The following is a 23409-nucleotide window of genomic DNA, read 5'->3' on the forward strand; positions in this document are numbered from 1 at the left end:
CTCTAAAAGAACTTACCTACCAGTGACAAAAATAGATAAATGGACAGAAGTACTCTTAGACCACAGAAAGGGGAAGCTTAAGTTAATTAGAGGTTTCAGGAAAGTTTCCCGGAGGAGAGGTCACTTGAGATTTAATGTTAGCTATAAGTTATTTAGATTCAAAAGAAGAAGAAGAGCAATCTAAGTGGAGGGGGTCATGACCAATTCCAGTCCATCTGGAGCTACAAGTATAATAATGAACAGACAACAACCAAGAATTACTGAACATTTGATGGAAAAAAATAACATTAAATAAAAGCACCAAACTGAACCAGCAGATAAAGTAACCCATGAAGAAAACAGTTAAATGAGGAAACTAAGAAGAGAAGACATTTTGAAAAAATCCAGTTAGTATCTCTAGAGGTACAAAGGTATGTTGCATCCATAAAATAAGAACTGGCAGGCTAAAAATAATAAGAGAACAATAAAGTATTGTTGCAAATTTAAAATACTATACAGAAATGTACACATTGGGACCTGATACAATAAGATGAAAGATGGCATCAGCAAAGACTGATGTAGTTTCAAGAAAAAAAAAAAGGTTGAATTTTAGAAAGAAAAACTTAAAGTGAAAAAATAACCAGAAAATTTAATATTCATATATGTTTCAGAAGAAAATAGAGGGGAAGGAACAAATTTAAATATAGAAAATAAATTTCCTGAGCTAAAGGAAGGCCTAAGGCATCAGATAAAAATTTCTACATTTCTCCAGCATAAATAATGTAAAAGAGACCATCCTAGGTATATGTTGGTAAAATTTCTCAAATTCAGGTATAAAGAAGAGGTCCTATCAGTGCATGACAATGATACTGGTAATGATTTCTCACGTATAATATTGTGTTATAACACAGTAGATAAATGTTTTAAATGTTCTGAGAAAGAAAGATTCTAAAGTTTTAATTTCATACTCAAATTATCAGTTGACTATGATAGTAAAATAAATACATTTTCCAACATGCAAGTGCTCAGAAAATATGTCTTATGTTCAATTATTTCTGGAAAAAAAAACTACTTGAAGATATACTCCAGAAAAACTAAAGATGAGACTTGAAGTCATAAGGTTCAAGAAATAGTGTTAAGAAGGAAACCAGTAAAACTTATAACCATGTCCAAATAATTGCTTTTAAATAGCTACAAAGTTTAACAAAGATAATAAGAATCAATTCCTCAATATAAAGAGATATAAAATGAATTAGAATTTAAAGCTAATCACAGTCTAATACTAAAGTTCTAGATGGTTTCATTAAACCTAGAAGGTGGAAAAGTGAAGGATATATATGGTGTAATAGCCTCTGAATCATGAAAAGCCAGAATTCATGACAAAAAGATAGATGGGTCTTCCTTTATACAATTATTTTTTAAATATTCAATAAACAAGTATATTTTTAAAAGGTTAAAAGATAAAGAGCAAACTTGTAAAAAATATGTGTAATCTATACAACAGACATAATTTTTGAATCCCTTCAAATCATTAAAAAGTGGGGGGAAAAGGAAAATGGGCAGAGGTAATCAGCGACCAGTTCATAAAATAAGAGAAAGGAATGTTAAATAATTATATAAAACCTCACTATTATTGGAGAAATCCAAATTAAAATGAAGACAACAAAACAATATACTCAATGTTCTAAAAAAAATAAAAGACTTTTAACCCCAAATTTTATACCCAGTTCAACAGTGGACCCTAACAAAGATTGCTTCAAAATTGTTCTCCTCTCCTCAAATCATCAGAATCATAATCCTCTCTCCAACTCTTTTTTGCACTAGGGCATCTTGAGAAAGAGAAGTTTAAGCCCTGCAAAATATTAGTTTGCAGGCAATGAGCTTGTGTAAATCAGGGTTTTTTAACCTCTATACTTTTGACATTCTGGACTAGGTAATTCTTTGTTTTGGAGGCTGTCTTGTGCATTGTGGGATGTTTCAAGGCATCCCTGGCCTCTACCACTAGATGCCAGTGGCATTCCCTAATCCTCAGCGATGACAACCAAAAATATCTCCAGATATTGCCAAATTGCCCCTGGGCAGGGGGTGGGGATGGGGGCAATTTACACCTGGTTAAGGATCAGTGGTGTAGAGCATATGTGAACACTTTTTTTACCTCTGCAAATCTCGTTACTAAGTAATAATCAAAACAGAAACAAAAATTACCCATTTCAAAGCTTCCATCAATTAAGCCAACAGTAGAAGATGATATGTCAAATCTCCTTTCTATTTGAGTGATGGAACCTTTCATAATGATTGCACTTAGTGTCTTAGAAATAAAGCTGAGTGAGAGGGCTGCCAAGAACATCTAAGAAAAAGCAGAAGGAAAGGGAAAAATAATTAATCATAAGATCACATAATGCTTATATATGCATAGAATTAAAATAGCTTTTCTTCTTTACTTAGTAATATTTTTATCGTAAAAAGCATACCCACCTTTCTTCTATTCCAGTTGGTACTTCTTAGTCCTTTTAACATTAACATCACTGTACTGATAAAGCACCATTTTCTTTCTTCCTTTCTTTTTAAAGCCAATTTAGTTAGTTATTCCGACCGTGCTGCACGGTATGTGGGATCTTAGTCCTCAACCAGGGATGGAACCTGCACCCCCTGCATTGGGAGCACGGAGTCTTAACCACTGGACCGCCAGGGAAGTCCCTCATTTTATAACTTGGTTACAACATCAGATTATTAGAGCAGGATAGTCAAAGTTGTTATTTTTTAATTAATGTCATTAGCTGATTTCTAAGAAGCTAGATAGTGATGTGAGATGGCCATGGTGACAAGCTATTCTTTAGTCCCAAATGAATAGCAAAGGCGAACTGTGAGGGGAGTAGCTAGACATTCTCAAAGGTAGTATTTCCAGGAAGTCAGCTGAAAAAATTTTCATTTATAAAACCTCGCTAATGGAGAAAACCAAATTAAAATGAAGACAACAAAGCAATATAGTCAGTGTTCTAAAAAAAATAGAAGACTTTCAAGCCCACTGGTTATAGATGTTTTATTTTCAATTTAATTTTAACAAAATTTATTTATTCATCTTTCTTACAGCCCACATTTATATCCATAGGTAAATTCCTTTTACATCCAGTATTAAACACACTGCTATATTTGAAATGGATGACCAACAAGGACCTACTGTATAGCACAGGGAACTCTGCTCAATGGTATGTAACAACCTAAATGGGAAAAGAATTTGAAAAAGAAGAGATACATGTATACGCATAACTGAATCACTTTGCTGTACACCGGAAACTAACACAACATTGTTAATCACCAATACTCCAATATAAAATATTTATAAAAAGTTAAAAAATATATATCATCCTGTTATGAACTGCATATTAGTGTCTCCACCAAATTCATATGTTGACACTCTAATCCCCAAAGTCATGATATTTGGAGATGCGTCCTTTGGGTGGTATAGGTTTCCCCCACTATCCAAAAGTAGAGCGTTCCTTTGAAATTTTCATAAGCCAAAATGGTGAAGAAGCAATTACCTTAGGACACACCTTGCTAACAAATGCACAAGATAAACTGAGATAAAGCAGAGATGCTCACAGACACAGTTCAAATCTATGGCAGCTTGATGCTGAGATCCTGAATGCAGTTCCCAGGGAAGGAGATTAGAGGTGCTGCTGTCATTGCTCGAGGTGCCCACTGCCTCTTTAATGGCCCGCTGCAAAACAAAGGCTAAATGCTATTTTTGCTTTTCACCATTTTTTTGTAAAAGCAAAACTTCTCTTTGGAATTCTTTCAGTTAGCAAAAACAGGTACTAATGTAGGTCTTTAGTAAATGTGAATGATGTAAAGCGAACTTTTGGAAAGCAGGGTACACCTATAATTAGGCCATGAGGGTGGAGTCCTCATGGTAGGATTATTGTCTCTCCCTCTGCCGCCGTGCGAACATAGCAAGAAGATAGCCATCTGAAAACAAGGAAGAGGGTTCTCGCCAGAACCGCCAACCATGCTGGTACCCTGATCTCAGATGTTCAGCCCCCAGAACTGTGAGAAATAAATTTCTGTTTTTTAAACCACCTAGTCTGTGGTATTTTGTTATAGCAGCCCAAGCTGGTTAAGACAGGCCCGTCTCATTACCTCCTACTCTACCAAGTGTTAGGCACCATCATGTTTAGAATGGATCATTGCATTAGCCTCCTAATAGACCTTTCTGCTTCCGCTCTTGGTCCCCTACAGTCTCTTCTCAACACATTAGGTAGGAAAGGTCCTTCAAAATGAAAAGTAGATCATGACAGCATTCCCTGTTTTTCATCTCACTCATCTATTTAGTCTTCCCAAAGTCCTCCAAGGCACAAAATGGTCTTTCCTCTCCCCTGCTCCATTTTACCTTTGAATCTCATCTTCTGTGACTCTAGTCCTAGGTCATTCCCCTACAGCAACCCTAGCCTTCTTGCTGTACCTCAAGCATTCCATGCTTATTATATTGTTCCTTTGTTTTTGCTTTTCTTTCTGCATGTAAAGCTTTTACCCAGAGTCACAGGATCATCATAAGATTTAGCAATCCCACTTCTGGGTATATATCCAAAAGACTTAAAAAAAGGATCTCAAAGAGATGTTTGCACATCCATGTTTATCACAGCATTATTCAAAATATCCAGGAGGTAGAAGCAATCCAAATGTCCATCAACAGATGAATGGATGAGGAAAATATGGTATATACATATAATGGAATATTATGCAGCCTTAAAAGGAAGGAAATCTTATCACATGCTACAACATGGCTGAGCCTCAAAAACATTATGCTTAGTGAAATAAACCAGTCACAAAAGGACAAATATTGTATGATTCCACCCATATGAAGTATTTAAAGGAGTCAAAATCATAGAAGCAGAAAATAAAAATTCAGCTCCCTAAAACTGGAAGAAGACAAGAGAGAGTATTAGTATTTAGTAAGTATAGAATTTCAGTGTTGCAGGATGAAAAAGTCTAGAGATTTGTTGTACTACAATATGAATATACCTAATACCACTGAACTGTACCTTCAAAAATTGGTTAAGATGGTAAATTTAACATTATATGTTTTACCACAATAAAAAATGCATTTTCCCATTGAAAAAAATGTGGGTGGTCTTTTGCTGAGAGAAGTAACATGTCCCACTGGATATGTTCAAAGTGTTACTGGCTGAAGGATAATGGTACATTACTACATAATTTCATTTTTTTCTCATAACTTCACTGTGTTGTCCCCTGATCTGTGAAGTTTTATACAGATGTAGAACTTCTTGGTAAACCTTCCCTCCTCCATTCCTCTCCCCACCCTTTAATTATTTTAAAGTTCTGTTCTTTTATATAAATATATATATATAAAAATAAATAAATCATATATATATAAACATATATATTATATATATGTGTGTGTGTGTGTGTGTGTGTGTGTGTGTGTGTACAGCCATGGGAGAATTTTTTAATTTATTGAGTTTGTTGCCTCCTTTCAAGAGTGGTGAATGAAAATTTCTGGTGATTCTTGCCTGTCTGCTTTGTTTTACATATGGAAGCTCCCGTTTCCTTGTCTCTGAATATTCAGTCTTTGTGAAGCCTATCTGGGATGGAGAGGCAGCAATCTTTAGCAGTAGGGTAGTTAATAGTTAATCTGCATATGTGCACCTCACTTCTTCATGGGTGTTGCCAGCCACTTGAGACACGGTTCTGCACCATATGCCCGGGAGGGCATCCGCCCACGCTCACTACCTCCTGCCCAAGGTAGATGTCTCTGCAGTTTGCTGCTTGGACTAAGTGGGGGAGGGTAATTTGATGATCAAGGGAGATGTTAAACAAGGAAAGAAGCATGTTTTCTCTGATAGAGTGGAATACCCTATACAACAACCTGTCGGTTGTCCCTGGGACCTCTCTTGATCCCATTATCAGTGGCTTTTGCCTTTGAAACACGCTTGGAGCCATGCCCATTTTTTTTCAGGTTTCTTTTCCTGCAGTTGTCTTGGGCTGTGATTTCTTTCTTTAGCCTAATTCTTTCTACTTCTTACTTTTTAGAAAACTCTCATAGTTTCTGGTTTACAGAATGTATCTCTTCTTGTTTTCTAGCACATCTACAAGTTGCCTTTAATACCTTTTACATTATTTATTAAAATTGGAGGGGGGAGGAGGTGGCTTCAACCTTATTATTCTGTCTGCCGTATTGAACTAGAAGTCAAGTTCTGCCTTTCCTTCTCTAATAAATAGAAAAAAAATGTTATCAGGCTCCCTATCAAACTCAGATGCCTGACACATAATGAGTAAGTATTCAATAAATGTTTTTTGGTTGTTGAATAAATTGTTATTCCCCAAATTTAGGTTATAAATCTGGTACAGAGCTTACATGTAGTGAAACCTCTCATTTCCTAGTTTCCTCAGCTTTTAGATGGAGATAATTACAGTAAAATTGTTATGAAGATTAATTAAAATAATATACATAAAATTTTTGGCACATAGTATTGAGAAATGTCTGTTTTTATTACCACTCTGAGCTATCATCATTCAGCTTTTGGCTGTAAGTTCGGTCAAATAAAAATAGGACTCTGATCATTTAGCCAAACACATTTTTTGTCAGGCACTATTTCAGGTGCTGCAGAATCAGTAATGAGCATACTGGCAAAATGATTTATTGATTATTAAAGAAATACTGAGGCAAACTTTTATTTAAATCCTTATCATCAGAACACTAATTGGTAAAATCAAAGAGGAGGGAGTTTCATAAAGTAACAGAACATCTCAGTAAGCAGATACAAGCATAACCAGATGTAAAACCTGTCCTATATAAGAGCAGCTTTCTAAAAGTTCAGAGAAAGATTTTGTAATGTCCATGTCTTCAATCTTAAAAGGAAGATTAGCTCAAGACAAAAGAGAGACTCAATAAAGTCAAAATTCGTACAGTATAATCCTAAATTGGTTTTACAAAGAAGAAAACGGTAACAGATGCAAACACAATGGCTACAGTAGGATTCCTCCAATAAGCTAGGATTTTAGAAGGATATGAAATGAGTTAATATAGACAGATTTATAAATGTGCTTTCTTTTACTCTAACTATAACCCTGAGAAATGGGCATTTTTAACCATGTTCCTAACGTGAGGCTGAAGTTCAGAGAAAGAGTGATATGATGATTTTCTCAGAACATAAAAAATTAAATAATAATAAAACTGAAATCTGCAATGAAAAATATTAAAAGACCAAAGCATAAGGATAGAGAATTTAAGATTGAGAGATTTCAAAACAGAGATACGAATGTTCACAATCAAATAGATTTTAAAATATCACAGGCAGAAAGACACAGCTAGCATTGAGATAAGAGGTAAAGTCTATATTTACCTGCAATCGTGGCAGGTCAGTCCTTTGTTTATGATGGCAAAAGTCTTAGAATTAAGGTCAGAAGACAGTTCCAAGTTTCTACATTGCCGTATGTACAACCATGATTAACTCAGTTAACTCATAGGAACCTCAAACAAATTTACTCAGCAAACATTTATTGAGCAACTACAATATGGCAGTTCCTCCACTAAACCTTGGAGTTGAGACAGGCACAGAGTAAGAAGGGAAGTAAAAACAATTAAGATGTAATAAATGCCCCCAAAGAACTAATATTTCCCTGGGCCAATAAACAATTAATGCCAGTATAATAATGTAATGAGTACTGTAATTGCTATACAGTTTTAAATTTATGAGTACACAGAAAAAAGTGATTAATTCTGTCTACACAGGTCAAAGTTTCTATAGATGTGCTAACATTTAAACTAAGTCTTTAGGGGTTAATAGAAGCTTAGAAACCAAAGAAGAAATAAACATTTAAAACAAAATAGGAAACACATGAAAAGCCCCAGAGTAGTGAAAGAACACAGATCATTTGAAAAACAGAAAGAATATCTGTGGGTGGAATATAAGGATAGAAGTATGCCAACCATTGGGAGATCAATCTGCATTTTTAAATGTGATGTAAGGAGATTAAATTTTAGAGGGCTAATTCTGGTAGCCATAAGGAAAATGAATTTATGGCAAATAAATTAATTAGAAAGCTGATTTCAGAAAAAAAGATGAGCAGAGATGGGAAGAGGGGACTAAAAGGTTACAGACACACTTGGAAGAAGTTTAAGAGGAGAACCAATAAGACGTGGGAATAATGGAAAATAAGTATTCTGATTTTGTTTTATAGTTTGTATAATTGTATGTAGTAATACTATTATTTGGGATGAGAAAAAGAGAAGTCTTAGGGTTAAAGACAATGAAATCACCTTTTCAAAACTCAAATTTGAGATGTCTAAAAATAAACATCTACCAAATAGACACAACTAAGGCAGGGTTTGTGCTCAAGAGAGAGTTTTGTCTGGAAGTAGTTTTGAGATTTACCAGGGGATAACTGTACAATTAATCCGTATTCAGGCTTATTCCATTAAAAAAACTCCTCCTGCCCCACTGCATCCTCACTTTTCCATAACTCTCTCTCACTTTTTCCAGTCAAAACTGAGAGTTGTTTACTTTTGCATGAATCAGATCTTATTTTTTGCATCATTTTTTAAACTATCCTCAGCAGGCCTAGGATACTTTGGCTATTCCAAACTTTATTTCAGGGTTTTGCTTCAAATTCTTTTCTCTTTTTATTCTACATACTCTTTCTGGAAAAACTCATAAATTGTCATTGTTTTTATTGCCACCTAAATGCTGATGATGCCAAATCTATATTTTAAGCCAAGCTTGCTTTTGCTGAGGTTTAGGCTGCTGTTCCAAAATGCCTGCATTAGTGCTCCATTTTGGTTTTAATGTCCAGATTGCATCCTTTTCTTCCTCCCCTTTCACCTCCTTTCCTGTGTCACCACTTAGAATCTACTCTCTTATATATCACATCCAATCAGTCCCCCAAAGCTAAATATTTACTCTTGTAAACATCTCTCTTTTTAATATGCTTCACTTTATATTCCTACCTCAAATGACCATCATCTTTCACCCAGAATACTACTATTTCTAACTGGTGTCTCTTTCCTCACTGTCAACTCTTTTTTCACACCACACCCAGGGTGATTTTTAAATACTTATAACTATTTCCACTTCCAATGTAGCTGAATAAGTTCCCACTGGACTGATCCTGCAGCAAATAACCATTGTAAAGTCTGAGGGGAAAACAAAAAACACCCAAAGGCATGGGAGAGCAAACAAAAGCAGTCAGATTCTGGACAGGGGTTGACCCTTAAAAGAAGGAAATGCCTAAGGTTAATTTCTCATTCTTATGGCTTTAAGGTGAGGTCACAGTTAGCATTATTCACAAAAGCTAAAATTCTTTTAGAAAAATCACAGTCCTTGTGGCCTGAAGAATGAGAAAGAAGAGTTTAGGTTAAAATATAGGGGAGAATCTCATAAAGGAGAGATCCAGAGAATGGGGAGCCCCAAATTCTGCATATAAACTGTCCACATTTTTGACCTCTGAACTATTCATGAACAGGGCAACTCAAGTTAGCCCTATAGATAAAGTAATTTAATTGAGATTTGAACTATTTCCTAAGAGATAGAGTTTGCAGTTTCAGGTCAACAAATTTAATTGCCTTGTAAAACAAACAAAAAATATCAACACCCTTTGGAAGAATGTAACAATGTTCAAAATTACCAACATATGAAGAGCCAAGAAAATGTGACCATTTCTCAAGAAAGATAACAGTCAACCAAGACTAACCCTTAGATTACACATATGTTAGTATTACTGGACAAGAATTTTAAAGCAACTAATCTAACTGAGCTCTTTGATGTAAAGGAAATTTATCTCACAATGAATGAAAATAGAAAATTTCACACACAAAAGAACTGTAAAAAGAAGCTATAAGAATGAGAAAAGATACAGTATCTGAAATAATATGCATAATCAAGATGTTAATTTATGCCACATCTTCTGGATAGGTGTTGTGTGTGTTCTCTCTTTGTTATCTATGCTTTCCTATGACGTAAATCTTAGTAAGTCTCCAAACTTTCCTAAACAGAAACTATCAATAGTCAATATAGCTTTCAAAAATATTTGATAGCAGAGATAAAGATGAAGGTTTGCATCAGACATCCTACAGAAAACTTAATATCTCCCCATCCACTGGATATTTCTCTTTCCAATTAATACAGGAAGGATATGAATGTGAATTATGTTATGTGGAAGCTAATATTTGCTAGGACTGTTCCAGGTATTCTAGAAGTATTATTTCTAATGCTCACAAAATCCTTGCATGGTATGCATTGCTCTCTTCATTTTACAAGTAAGAATAATGAAGTTTAGAGATGCAAAGTTATTTAACTAGGGGAATAAGGCTAAAACTGTAGCAGAACTGTGATTTGAACACAAGTATTTCACACACGAAAAGCAAAACAGTTCTTGGATCCAATATACTAATCCACTTTTCCTTCATCTCTTTATTTTCCTAAGTCAGATCCTTGTTACTTCTTACTTGGTTTATTTGTAGTATTCTGCCTGCTTTCCTCCATTTGCAGCAATGGGAATACTGCATGTAATTTTATTTTTCCAACTTTATTGAAGTATGATTGACAAATAAAATTGTATAAATTTAATGTGTATAACATTGCAATTGACATATGCATAAATTGTGAAACGATTAGAACAATAAAATTAGTTAGCACATTCATCACCTCACATAGTTACCTATGTTTTATTTTTGTAATGAGAACATTTAGATATACTCTCTTAGAAAATTTCAAGTATATAATACAATATTGTTAACTAGAGTCATTATGCTGTACACTAGATCTCCAGAACTTATGTATCTTATAACAGAAAGTTTATACCCTTTGACCAACATCACCCAATTTCCCACACCCTCTGGTTCTAGCAACCACCATTCTATGCTGTTTCCATGAATTCAACTTTTTAATACCTACCTCAGTGACACCTCTTTAGTGAAGCTGTATATTGCCTAATAGGAATTTGGTTTGTATCTCTCTTATATCTAGTGTAAATATATAATTTATCATATAAACTGGAATAACTTTTAGAGCACAGTAAGTGGTAAAAAATAATTAAGCTTAGAACAGTTTTTGAAATTTTATTGATGAATAAATTGCTTGTTATTATTGTTCTAATTTTTTCAAATAAAAAACACATATCCAAGTAAATTGAAGGAAACAATTTTTTTTCTTTTCATTGCTTACTTTAATATTTAAAAATAATACACAGTATAATTATTCTTGGTGGATATATTAGTATATTTTTATGTATGCCAATATGTATCCATGTATATCCATGTATTTTATTGAGTTTCTTATGAGTATCTCCATTACTATGTCATTATTATTTTTCTGAAGGATAATTTTCAAATTATTCTTAGACATTTTAGTTTATTAAAAAATTATCTGAAATCTTCATCAAAATTGCATTTTATGATTACTGAATTTGAAATTGTCAACATTTCAGTTGACTCTTCTGTGTAGATCATAATATTTTTAATGAAGAAAATATTCCCTTAATAAGCCCACAGCAAATTGTGCTAAGTGGAAATATTCTCAATTCCTTTTTTAAAATATTTACCTATGTACATTTTTTATTCTAAATATCACAGGTGCTATCATTTTTGCCTCTTTAGAGTATCTTTCTTGAAAAATATTTATATAAGAAAAATTTATGTTTTTCTTAACATTTGCCAATTTTTGTCACTGGAAAATTATAGGTATATTCAGTTACTTTTTATTCAGATAAAGAATATATGTTTATCCAATTCAAATAGTACATGTATTAAAATAATTTTTCCGTATGTCAATATATTCTAAAATACAATTTTAGAATTACAAAATTACATTTTGTACATTATATGATCTCTAACCAATTAATTTGTTCAGCTCTTAACATTCTGTTTGCAAAAATTGTGATTTCAATAATTGCAATATACAAAAAATTTTTTAAATGGAAGTTTTTGACTCTTCATTAAATATTTTTATCAAAGAATTCAAATCTATTTTGAGGAAAGTGCAATGATAATTTACAGAATTAATTTATGAATATGTCCAATGTCATTGAAGGATACTTATTTTTATAACAAAGATCAGTTTCTTCCCAAAACTTTTATATTCAATTATTCACATATGTATGTAACTGTTGATGACAGCTTCAATTCAACTGGTAGAACATCTCAGACCGGACACAATTATGAATTATAAATTCATTTTAATCAGTTCTAAAAACATTCTGCTCCATTATTTTTTTGTTTTAGTAAATTGTTTTTTACTGTTATTCTCATCGTCCAGTAAAATTTGTATTTGTATGAGCACCACAAGAAAACATATTTTATTATTAATGTTGAATTTTTAAGTTAAATATATAATAGTGCTTACAAAATAATATTAGAAATTTCACCTTTGAAGGAAGACCTTTCAAAAGCTTTACTTTGATCCTATGAATTGAGTTAAAAACAAAATCAAACTGTTATTGATTAACTGATTTTCTATTTGAAACATCTTTAATAAGTTAGTATTCTTAGGAATGGTAAGAAGTCAGGCAAACATAGGATGAGTGTATACACTAATTAATATGTGTGGAAATTTATTTAATCCTTCATTGTTTTCACATTATTATTCTCAGAGCTCTTACTTTTTAAAACGTGTTTATTTTTCATGTCAATTTGGTGTTATAAGGACGTTCTTTTAGCTTGTTTAACTGGGATGCAAAATTATTTTGACTGAATACTATAAATTACATTTGATCTTTCTTTGCTTTCAACAACCTGTTGAAAACTACCTCTAACATCTTTTCTGCCTTTCAAGTATAAGTTTTACTGTCTTTTAATTAATCTTCTTTTTGAGGTAACTGGTTTATAATATTATATTTTATAACATTATGTAAGTTTCATGTGTACAACATTATATTTCTACTATATACTACAGCATGCCAACCACTAAAAATTTAGTGTCCCCTTTTACCCATTTTGCACCACCTTGCACCCATTTTCCTTTGGTAACCACTACTTTGTTCTCTGTATCCATAGTGTTTGCTTTTGTTTGGTTTGGTTTGTTCATTTATTTTGTTTTTAGTTTGTTTGTATTTCATATTCAGCATATCAGTGACATTATATGGTATTTGTCTTTCTCCATCTGACTTATTTCACTTAGTATAATACCCTCAAGGTCCATCTATGTTGTTGCAAAGGGCAAGATTTCATCTTTTTAATGGCTGAGTAGTATTCCATTCTATATTCATACAACACCTTCTTTATCTATTCCTCTATCCATGAGCACTTAGGTTGCTCCATATCTTGGCAATCATAAATAATGGTGCCATGAACATAGGGGTGATATATCTTTTTGAATCAGTGTTTTTGTTTTCTTTGGATAAATACCCAGGAGTGGAATTGCTGGATCATATGATAGTTCTATATTTAACTTTTTAAAGAAGCTCCATCCTGTTTTCCAAGTATTACATTCTCACCAACAGTGCCCAAGGGTTCCTTCTTCTCCACATCTTTGCCAACATTTTTTATTTGTTTTTTTTTTTAACAATAGACATTTTGACAGGTGTAAGGTGATATCTCATTGTGGTTTTGATTTACATTTCCCAAATAATTAGTGGTGTTGAACATATTTCAGTGTGCCTGTTGGCCATCTGTATGTCTTCTTTGGATAAATGTGTATTCAGCTCCTCTGCCCATTTTTTAATCAGGTTTGTTGTTGTTGTTAAGTTCTATGAGTTCTTTATATATTTTGGATATTATCCCCTTATCAGACATATGATTTGCAAATATCTTCTCCCATTCAGTAGGTTACCTTTTCATTTTGTTGATGGTGCCCTTTGTTGTGCAGGTCTTGAGTTTGATATAGTCCAATTTGTTTATTTTTGCTTTTGTTTCCCTTGCCTGAGGAGACATATCCAGAAAGTTATTGCTAAGGCCAATGCCAAAGAGTGTATTGCTTATCTTTTCTTCTAGGAGTTTTATGATTTCCGTTCTTACATTTAATTCTGATCCATTTTGAGTTGATTTTTGTGTATAGTGTGAGGTAGTGGTCTAGTGTCATTACATGTGGCTTTCCAGTTTTTCCAAAACCATTTACTTAAGAGACTATCCTTTCTTTAGTATGTTCTTTGCTCCTTTGTTATAAGTCAATTGTTTGTATATGTGTGGGTTTATTTCTGGGCTCTCAATTCTGTTACATTGATCTATGTGTTTTTTTAAAATACCATACTGTTTTACATACTATAGTTTTGTAATATACTTTGAAATCAGGGAGTGTGATACCTCAAGCTTTATTCTTCGTTCTCAGGATTCCTTTAGCTATTTGGGGTTTTTTGTGGTACCATACAAACTTTAGGATTTTTTTGGTTCTATTTCTGTAAAAGATATGATTGGGAGTTTGATAGGGATTGCGTTGAATCTATAGATTGTTTTAGGTAATATGGACATTTTAACAACGTTAATTCTTCCAATTCATCAGCATAAAATATTTCTCCATTTTTTTGTGTGTTGTCTTCAATTTCATTCATCAATGTTTTAGAGTTTTCAATGTACAAGTCTTTAACCTCCTTGCTTAAATTTATTCCTAGGTATTTTCTTCTTTTTGTTGAAATTGTAAATGGGATTGTTTTCTTGTTTCTCTTTCAGCTAGCTCATTTGTTAGCATATAGAAACACAACAGATTTTTGTGTATTGATTTGCATCCTACAACTTTAATATATTTATTTATTATTTATAATAGCATTTTGGAGGAGTCTTTAGGGTTTTCTCTATATAAAATTATGTCATCCACAAATAGTGGCAGTTTTACTTTTTCCTTTTCAGTTTGGATACCCCTTTTTTCTTTCCTAATTGCTCTGGCTAGGACTTTCAATACTATGTTGAATAAGAGTGGTAAAAGTGGTCATTCTTGTATTGTTCCTGATCTTAGAAGGATAACTCTCAGTTTTTTACTGATGATTATGATGTTAGCTGTGGGTTTGTCATTTATGGCCTTTATTATGATGAAGTACTTTCCTTCAATACCCATTTTATTGAGGATTTTTTTTTATCATAAATGTGTGTTGAATCCTGTCAAATGTTTTTCTGCATCTATTGAGATAGTCATATAATTTTTATCCTTCATTTTCTTAATGTGGTGTATCACATTGATTGATGTGCAGAGGTTGAACCATCCTTGCATCCCTGGAATAAAAACCACTTGATCAGAGTATAGGATCCTTTTAGTGTATTGTTATATTCAGTTTGCTAATATTTTGTGGAGGATTTTTGCATCTATGACCATATGAGATATTGATCTGTGTTCCTTTCTGTGTCATCCTTGCCTGGTTTTGGTATCAGGGTAATATTGGCCTCATAAAGTTAGTCAAGAAGTGTTCTCTCCTCTTCAAATTTTTGGAAGAATTTGGGAAGGATAGGTATTATATCTTTTTTGAATTTTGGGGAGAATTCATTTTTTGTTTTGTCTTTTTTACGTTTTGCATCTCTGCTTTAGATTTATGTTTCATGGTTACCATGAGGTTCGTTTAACGTATCTCATAGATAAAATAATCCTTTTTCTGCTGATATCACCTTATCTTCATTTGCCTATAGGAGTCTGTCCTTTTCCTCTTCAACTTTTATGTTTTTGTTGTCTCAAATTACCCCTCTTTATGTTGTGAGTTTGTTACTAAATTGAAGTAGCTATAGTTATTTTTATTACTTTTTTTCTTTAACCTTTATGCTATAAAACCTATTCTGATATGTAGTTGCAATTTTCTGATTCTATTTATCACCTTACTCAAAGTTTTGTGTAGTTTTGCCTTTTTTGTTTCTGGTAAAATACCTCCTTTCAACATTTCTCATAAAGCAGGTCTAGTATGATGAACTCCCTCAACTTCTGTTTGTCTGGAAAAGTCTTAATTTCTCCTTCATATCTGAATGATAACTTTGTTGGATAGGGTATTTTAGGCTGACAGTTTTTTTCTTTCAGTATTTTTAAAATGTCATTCCACTCTGTCCTGGCCTGTAGAGTTTCTGCTGAGAAATATTTGTTCCTTTATAGGTTACCATCCATTTTCCCCTGGCTGCCTTTAAAAGCCTTTTTTGTCACTGACTTTTGATAGTTTTAATATAATGTGTCTTGGAGAAGGTCTTTTTGTGTTGAAGTAATTAAGTATTCTCTTAGCTTCATGGACTTGCATTTCCAATTTCTGCCCAGATTTGTGGAGTTCTCAGGTATTATTTCTTTAAATAAACTCTGTTCCCTTCTCCCTCTCTTCTTCTTCTGGGATATCCATTATCCTAATATTTCCCTTCATGAAAGAGTCAGATAGTTCTCAAAGAATTTCCTCATTTTAGATCTTAATTCTTTCTCCTCTTTTACCTGTATCATTTCTAGATTTCTACCTTTGAGCTTACTAATTCTCTCTTCTATATAGTCTGCTCTATTTTCAATGCTTACTAATGCATTCTTCATCTGGTTTGTTGAGTTTTTCAGCTCCAGAATTTCTCTCTTTTTTTTTAGAGTTTCAATATTTTTGGTAAAGTATTCCTTCCATTCATTAATTTTATTCCTGAGCCTATTGAACTGCCTTTCTGAGTTTTCTTGTAGCTCACTGAGTTTCTTCATGACAGCTATTTTGAATTCGCTATCAGTCAGATCACAATACTCCATGACTTTAAGTTAGGTTTCTGGAGAATTGTTACCTTTTTGTGGTTCAGTGTAACTGTGGTTCTTCATGGTGCTTAATGAGTTTTCCTCTGCGATCACATTTGAAACAGAGAACACCTTTCTTCTTTAGGTAAACCTTTTTTTTTTTAAATAAAAAACTTGATTCTAATGATTTAACAGGTTAGAAATTAGAGGACTTTCTTTTGTTTTTCAGTAGGTGACGGTATAGCACAAGTTTTGGTTACTCTTACCTGAGCTGCCTCTGGTATGTTTGAGAATGAGCATTTTCCACCCTCCAACACCTCTGTCAGAGGTGTAGCCTGGTACTTTCACTGTCACTGCTTGTGACTTTGGGGTTGTTGGTGCCTTGCTGCTGCCAGTGTCACCACCTGGGTCACTGGAATGGTGATGCCTCCACGTTCCAAGATCTCATGAGTTACAGGCTCCTCCACCACAGAGGGAGGGAAAGGGTGGCTTGGAAGCCGGGTGCCTCTGCTGTGTCCAGATTTGTCAGATTCATGGGTGCACCTGCTGTGGTTGGGAGGTGTGTCCCAGAGTTATGGGCACCTCCCAGACTAGAGGAAAGCATCGCAGTTTCTGTTGCCACTGCTGTCCAATTTCCTATGGCTGCGGGCACGGCTATGCCTGGGAGGCTGGAGCTGTATGTACTGCCTCCCCTGATGCTGTTAGGTTCTCTGAGACTGCAGGCTGGGCAGCCATGAATGGGGATCTGGGATCATAGGAACCGCCTCTGCTGTGCCCCAATTCCACCTCCTCTGTGTATTCCAGTCCACTCAACTTTGGATGTACAGATGTGTGGAATTCTCTGGGGTCCTGGTGTGTTGGGCAGAGTCACCTTTGTTAGGCTGTGGATGTTTTACTGGTTGTAGATTGAAGGGGATAGAAAAAGGGAGAATCTCACTTTACCATGATTCTGATGTCACCCACTAATTAGTCTTAATTTCAGAATATTTGTAATCTAAAATTACTGTGCTATTTGCATTCCTGAGATAAATTGTTTTCTTCTCATCTTTAAATTGTAAAATTGCTTAGAAGAATTCCTAGCTAGAATGCTTTGTGAATGTCATTATTATTAGATCTCAACTTCCATAAGGTTTAGTTTAATTTTGAAATGAAGGTAAGCGTTATAGAGTTACTATACTACTTCCAAACAAGATTGGAATACAATTTATTGTATGTTTCAGAAAAACTAGGTTCTAGATACATTGTACCTCTTTTCTTTTAAACCTGGCTTTATTTCATACCTGGATTTCATATCTCATATTTTTCCCCTTCTTTCTTCTGATACCCCCCACCCACTGCACTGTTTTCTTCTTAGCAAAAGTAGAAAATTATTCATTGATTATCTGGTGTGCATGTGATGCAAGAAAAAATAATGTATTTTGCAATCAGAAGGTCTAGATCCACTTGTCTTTTTCTTAACTTACTAACCTAACAAAGATGAAAAAGTTACACAATTCACTGAACTTCTGGTTCCTAATCCATTACAAGATAATATATAAATAGTTACCTTATTTATGTAATAGGGTCACTGTAAAGTTCAAAGGAAATTATGTTCATGAGTTCATGGATATGGTTTTGAATATCTGTCAATGTACCAAACATGTTTGGAATTTGGAAGGGTACTATAGATTTATCCTCTCTTTTTTTTCTTATTAATATAAGACTTGTTTCTGAAACTTTGCTTCATTCACACTCTTCAATTACTATATTGTTCTTTGCACTAGTGGAAGAACAGGAAGAGTGTTGAGTGCCAAAGCCCTTCCTACCACCTCTATAAGACATATCATAACTGAGTTAGAAGCAAGTATATTATAGAGTGAAAAAATTATAAAGCCCTTGTCTAATACCCAGCCCAAAGATTTAATTTTTATTAAATTTTAACCTTATGCCTTAAAAATATTTCCTTGTCTTTGTAAGTCTACATCTCTTTTATTTAATTTTGCTTTATATACTTTTAATACATTGAGACAACCACTTTTTAAAAATTTTTGATATTTGATATCTTTCTTCTCTTTTCTATTATTTACTAATTACAGGCAATTATATTCCCTTAAAATTCACTGTGGACAAATAAACATCTTATGGTTAATTCCTTTTGCATTTTTACAGAGTTTATTATTTTAATTTTCTGTTTATTTCCATGCATTTTTATTTGATTCATTTCAGCCAAATTCTATGTATTCACTGACATAATCCCTAGCTTTTGGTGATATCCTGGTAGTTGCCTATGTGATTAGCTTTAGTGCTTACAAATTTTAAAGTGCTTTATAAAAAACTAACTTCTTTTGGCATAAAATATTTCCTTAATCATTTAAATATATATGAATTCTGGGAGAAAAATGATAAATAGATAATTTAAGAATATCTATATGAATATGCCACACCAATGCATATTATAATTAAATTATTAAAAGTCAAAGACAAAGAGAGAATTTTTTAAGAATCAAGAGGAAAGCAACTTTTCACATAGAAAAAAACCCACAGAAGACTATCAGCAAGTTTTTCAGCAGAAACCTTGCAGGGCAGGGGAAATGGGATGATATATTCAAAGTATTAGTAAAAAAAAAAACCAACCCTACCAGCCAAGAATACTACATTGAGCAAAAGAAACCTTCGAAAGTGAAAGAGAGATAAAGACTTTCCCAGACAAACAAAAGCTGTGGGAGATCCTCAACACTAGACCTCCCTTACAAGAAACGCTAAAGGGAGTTCTCCAAGTTGAAATAAAAGAATACTAGACAGCAACATGATACCATAAGAAAGCATAAAACTTGTTGGCAAGGTATATATAGAGACAAATACAAAATACTGTATTACTATAATAATAGTGGGTAAATCACTTATAATTCTAGCATAAAACTAAAAGACAAAAATTTTTTTTAAATAACTACATGAAAATATTTTAAAAGATAGATAAGTAGATGTAAGCTATGACAGCAATAATGTAAAATATGTGGAGGGGGAGAAGTTAAAATGTAGAGTTTTTATGTGCTATTGAATTTAAGTTGTTATCAGCTTTAAAAGACTGTTATAACTATAAATATTTTATATATGCCCCAAGGTAACTACAAACAAAAAATTTACAAAATATACACAAAAGAAAAATAAAAAAAGAATCAAAACATATAAGCACAAAAAAAAAATCAACAAAACACAAGGGAAGGAAATAAGAGAGGAAAAGACAAAAGAACTACAAGGCTCTCAGAAAACAATTAACAGTGTGGCAATACTAAATCCTTTCTTATCAATAATTGCTTCAAATATAAATGGCTCAACCCTCCCAATCAAAAACTATAAAGGGGCTGAATGTATGTTTTTTAAAAAAAATGTTTTTTCTATGTTTATTGAGATCAACATGTGATTTTTATTCTTCCTTTGTTAATATGATGTATCACATTGATCGATTTGCAAATATTGAACCATCCTTGCATCCCTGGAATAAATACAACTGGATCATGGTGCTATGACCCTTTTTATATACTGTTGGATTCAGTTTGCTAATATTTTGTTTAGGATTTTTGCACCTATAATCATCAAAGATATTGACCAGTAATTTTCTTTTTTTGTAGTGTCTTTGGTTTTGGTATCAGAGTAATAGCGGCCTCATAGAATGAATTTGAGAGTGTTCCATCCCTTCAGTTTTTTGGAATAGTCTGAGAAGGATAGTTACTAATTCTTGTTTGTATGTTTGGTAAAATTCCCTGATGAAGCCATTCGGTTCTGGACTTTTGTTTGCTGGGAGTTTATTATTATTATTATTATTACAAACTCAATTTCACTACTACTGATTGGTCTGTTCAAATTGTCTATTTCTTCTTGATTCAGTCTTGGCAGGTTGTATGTTTCTAGAAATTTGTCCATTTTTTCTAAGTTATCCAATTCATTGGTATGTAACTATTCATAGTATTCTCTTACGATTTCTTGTATCTTTGTTGTATTGATTGTTATTTCTCCTCTTTTATTTCTTGTTTTGTTTATTTGGGTACTACCTCTCTTCTTCTTGATGATCCTGGCTAAAGGTTTATCAATTTTATCTTTTCTACAAAAACAGCTCTTGGTTTCATTGATCTTTTCTATTGTTTTTTGATCCCTATTTTTCCTCCTTGATCTTTATTATTTCCTTCCTTCTGCTGACTTTGGGATTTGTTTGATTTTCTTTTTCTAATTATTTTAGATGATAGGTTAGGTTGCTTATTTGAGATCTTTCTTGTTTCTTAAGGAAAGCCTGTATTGCTGTGAACTTCCCTCTTGGAACTACTTTTGCTATCAATACATTCCATAGATTTGGGAGTGTTGTGTTTCCATTTTCATTTGTCTTGAGGTATTTTCTGATTTCCTCTTTGATTTCTTCTTTGATTCATTGGTTTTATAGTAGCATGTTATTTAGTTTCCACATGTTTGTTCCTTTCCCATTTTTCTTTCTGAAATTGATTTCTAGTTTCATACCATTGTGGTCAGAAAAAAGGCTTGATATAATTTCTATCCTCTTAAATTTGTTTAGAATTATTTTGTGTCCTAGCATGTGATCTATCCTGGAGAACATTCTATGTACACTTGAAAAGAATGTGAATCCTGTTGTTTTGAGATGTAATGCCCTATAAATATCTATAAAGTCTAACTGGTCTATAGTGTCATTTAAGACCACTGTTGCTTTATTGATTTTATGTCTGAATGATCTGTTCATTGATGTAAGTGGGGTGTTAAAATCCCCTACTACTATTGTATTATTGCCAATTTCTCCCTTTATGTCTGTTAGTATTTGCTTTATATATTTAGATGCTCCTGAATTGAGTGCATATATGTTAATGAGTATAAAATCCTCTTCTTGTATTGATCCCTTTATCATTACATAATGCCCTTGTTTTCCTTTGTTATAGTCTTTCTTTTAAAGTCTATTTTGTATTGCTACCCCTGCTTTCTTGTTGTTTTTGTTTGCATGAAATATCTTTTTCCTTCCCCTCACTTTTCAGTCTGTGTGTGTCTTTAGCTTTGAAGTGAGTTGCTTGTAAGCAGCATATAGAAGAGTCTTTTTTTTTTTCATCCAGTAAACCACCCTATGTCTTTTGATTGGAACATTTAGTCCATGAACATTTAAAGTAATTATTGATAGGTATGTACTTATTGCCATTTTATTACTTGTTTTCCAGTTGTTTTTGTAGTTCTTCTCTATATGTTTTTTCTTCTTTTTGTTTCTTCCCTTGCGGTTTAATTTGAAATCCATTCATGATAAAAACTCTCATTAAAATGGGTATAAAGGGACCATATCTCAACATAATAAAGTCCATCTATGACAAACCCACAGTTAACATCATACTTAATGGTGAAAAGGTGAAAGCGTTTCCTCTAAATTCAGGAGCAAGACAAGGATGCCTACTCTTGCCACTTCTATTTAACATAGTATTGGAAGTCCTAGCCACAGCAATCAGACAAGAAAAAGAAACCAAAGCCATCCAAATTGGAAGGAAAAATTAAAACTGTCACTATTTGCATGATTCTTTATATAGAAAACCCTAAAGCCTTCACCCAAAAACTGTTAGAACTAATAAATGAATTCAGCAAAGTGTCAGGATACAAGATTAACATACAGAAATCTGTTGTTTTTCTATATCTAATAACAAACTATCAGAAAGAGAAAGTTTTAAAAATTCCATCAAAAAGAATAAAATACCCAAGAATAAACTTAACCAAGGAGGTGAAACAACTATGCTTTGAAAACTTTAAAACACTGATAAAATTGAAGATGATACAAAGAAATGAAAAGATATCTTGTGCTCTTGGATTAGAAGAATTGATATTCTTAAAATTTCCATACTACCCGAAGAATCTGCAGATTTAATGTAATCTTTATCAAAATACCCATGACACTTTTATAGAACTAGAACAGGTAATCCTAAAATTCATATGGAATCACAAAAGACCCTGATTTGCCAAAGCAATCTAGAGAAAAAAGAACAAAGCTGAAGGTTTCACTCTCCCAGATTTTAGACAATACTACAAAGCTACAGTAACCAAAACAACCTGGTACTGGCACAAAAACAGACACATACATCAATGAAACAAAATAGAGAGTCCAGAAATAAACCCACACATCTATGGTCAATTAATCTTCAACAAAGGAGGTAAGAATACACAATAGAGGAAAGACAGTCTCTTTAACAAATGGTGCTGGGAAAAATGTACAGTTACATGAAAAACAATGAGATGAGAACACTTCCTCACACCATACACACGAAAAAATAAAATGGATTAAAGATCTGAGTGTAAGACTTGAAACCATAAAACACCCAGAAGAGAACATAGGCAGAACACTGTTTGACATTTTAAATTGTAGCAACATTTTTTTTGTTTTGGTTCTGTCTCCTAAGGCAAAAAAATTAAAGCAAAAATAAACAAATGAGCCCTAATTAAACTTAAATGTTTCTGTACATAAAGGAAACCATGGATTAAAAGAAAAAGACAACCTTTGTAGTTGGAGTTAATATTTGCAAATAATATGACTGGCAAGGGGTTAATATCCAAAATATATAAACAGCCCATGCAACTCAATATAAAAAATAATTAAATAATTGGCAGAAGACCTGAATAGACATTTTTCTAAAGAAGACATACAGATGGCCAACAGACACATGAAAAGATACTTAACATCACTAACTATTAGATAAATGCAAATCCAAACAACAATGAGATATCACCTCACACCTGTCAGAATGGCCATCATCAAAAGGTCTACAAGTAATAAATGTCAGTGAGGATGTGGAGAAAAGGGAACACTGTACACTGTCAGTGG

At 33.1% G+C, this 23409-nt stretch overlaps 1 protein-coding gene across 1 annotated transcript in view; it reads right to left on the minus strand.

The window, feature by feature from the left end:
- LOC133100515 (solute carrier organic anion transporter family member 1B3-like) overlaps positions 1 to 23409 on the minus strand; it is a 66726-nt gene that overhangs the window by 38363 nt on the left and 4954 nt on the right. Inside the window, exon 2 of the mRNA XM_061204698.1 lies at positions 2185 to 2326. Within this exon, the coding sequence (XP_061060681.1) occupies positions 2185 to 2326 (142 nt within the window). The remainder of the gene's footprint in view (positions 1 to 2184; positions 2327 to 23409) is intronic.

The sequence above is a fragment of the Eubalaena glacialis genome, chromosome 11 (assembly GCF_028564815.1).
Source record: "Eubalaena glacialis isolate mEubGla1 chromosome 11, mEubGla1.1.hap2.+ XY, whole genome shotgun sequence".
In the NCBI taxonomy this organism is placed as follows: Eukaryota; Metazoa; Chordata; class Mammalia; order Artiodactyla; family Balaenidae; genus Eubalaena; species Eubalaena glacialis.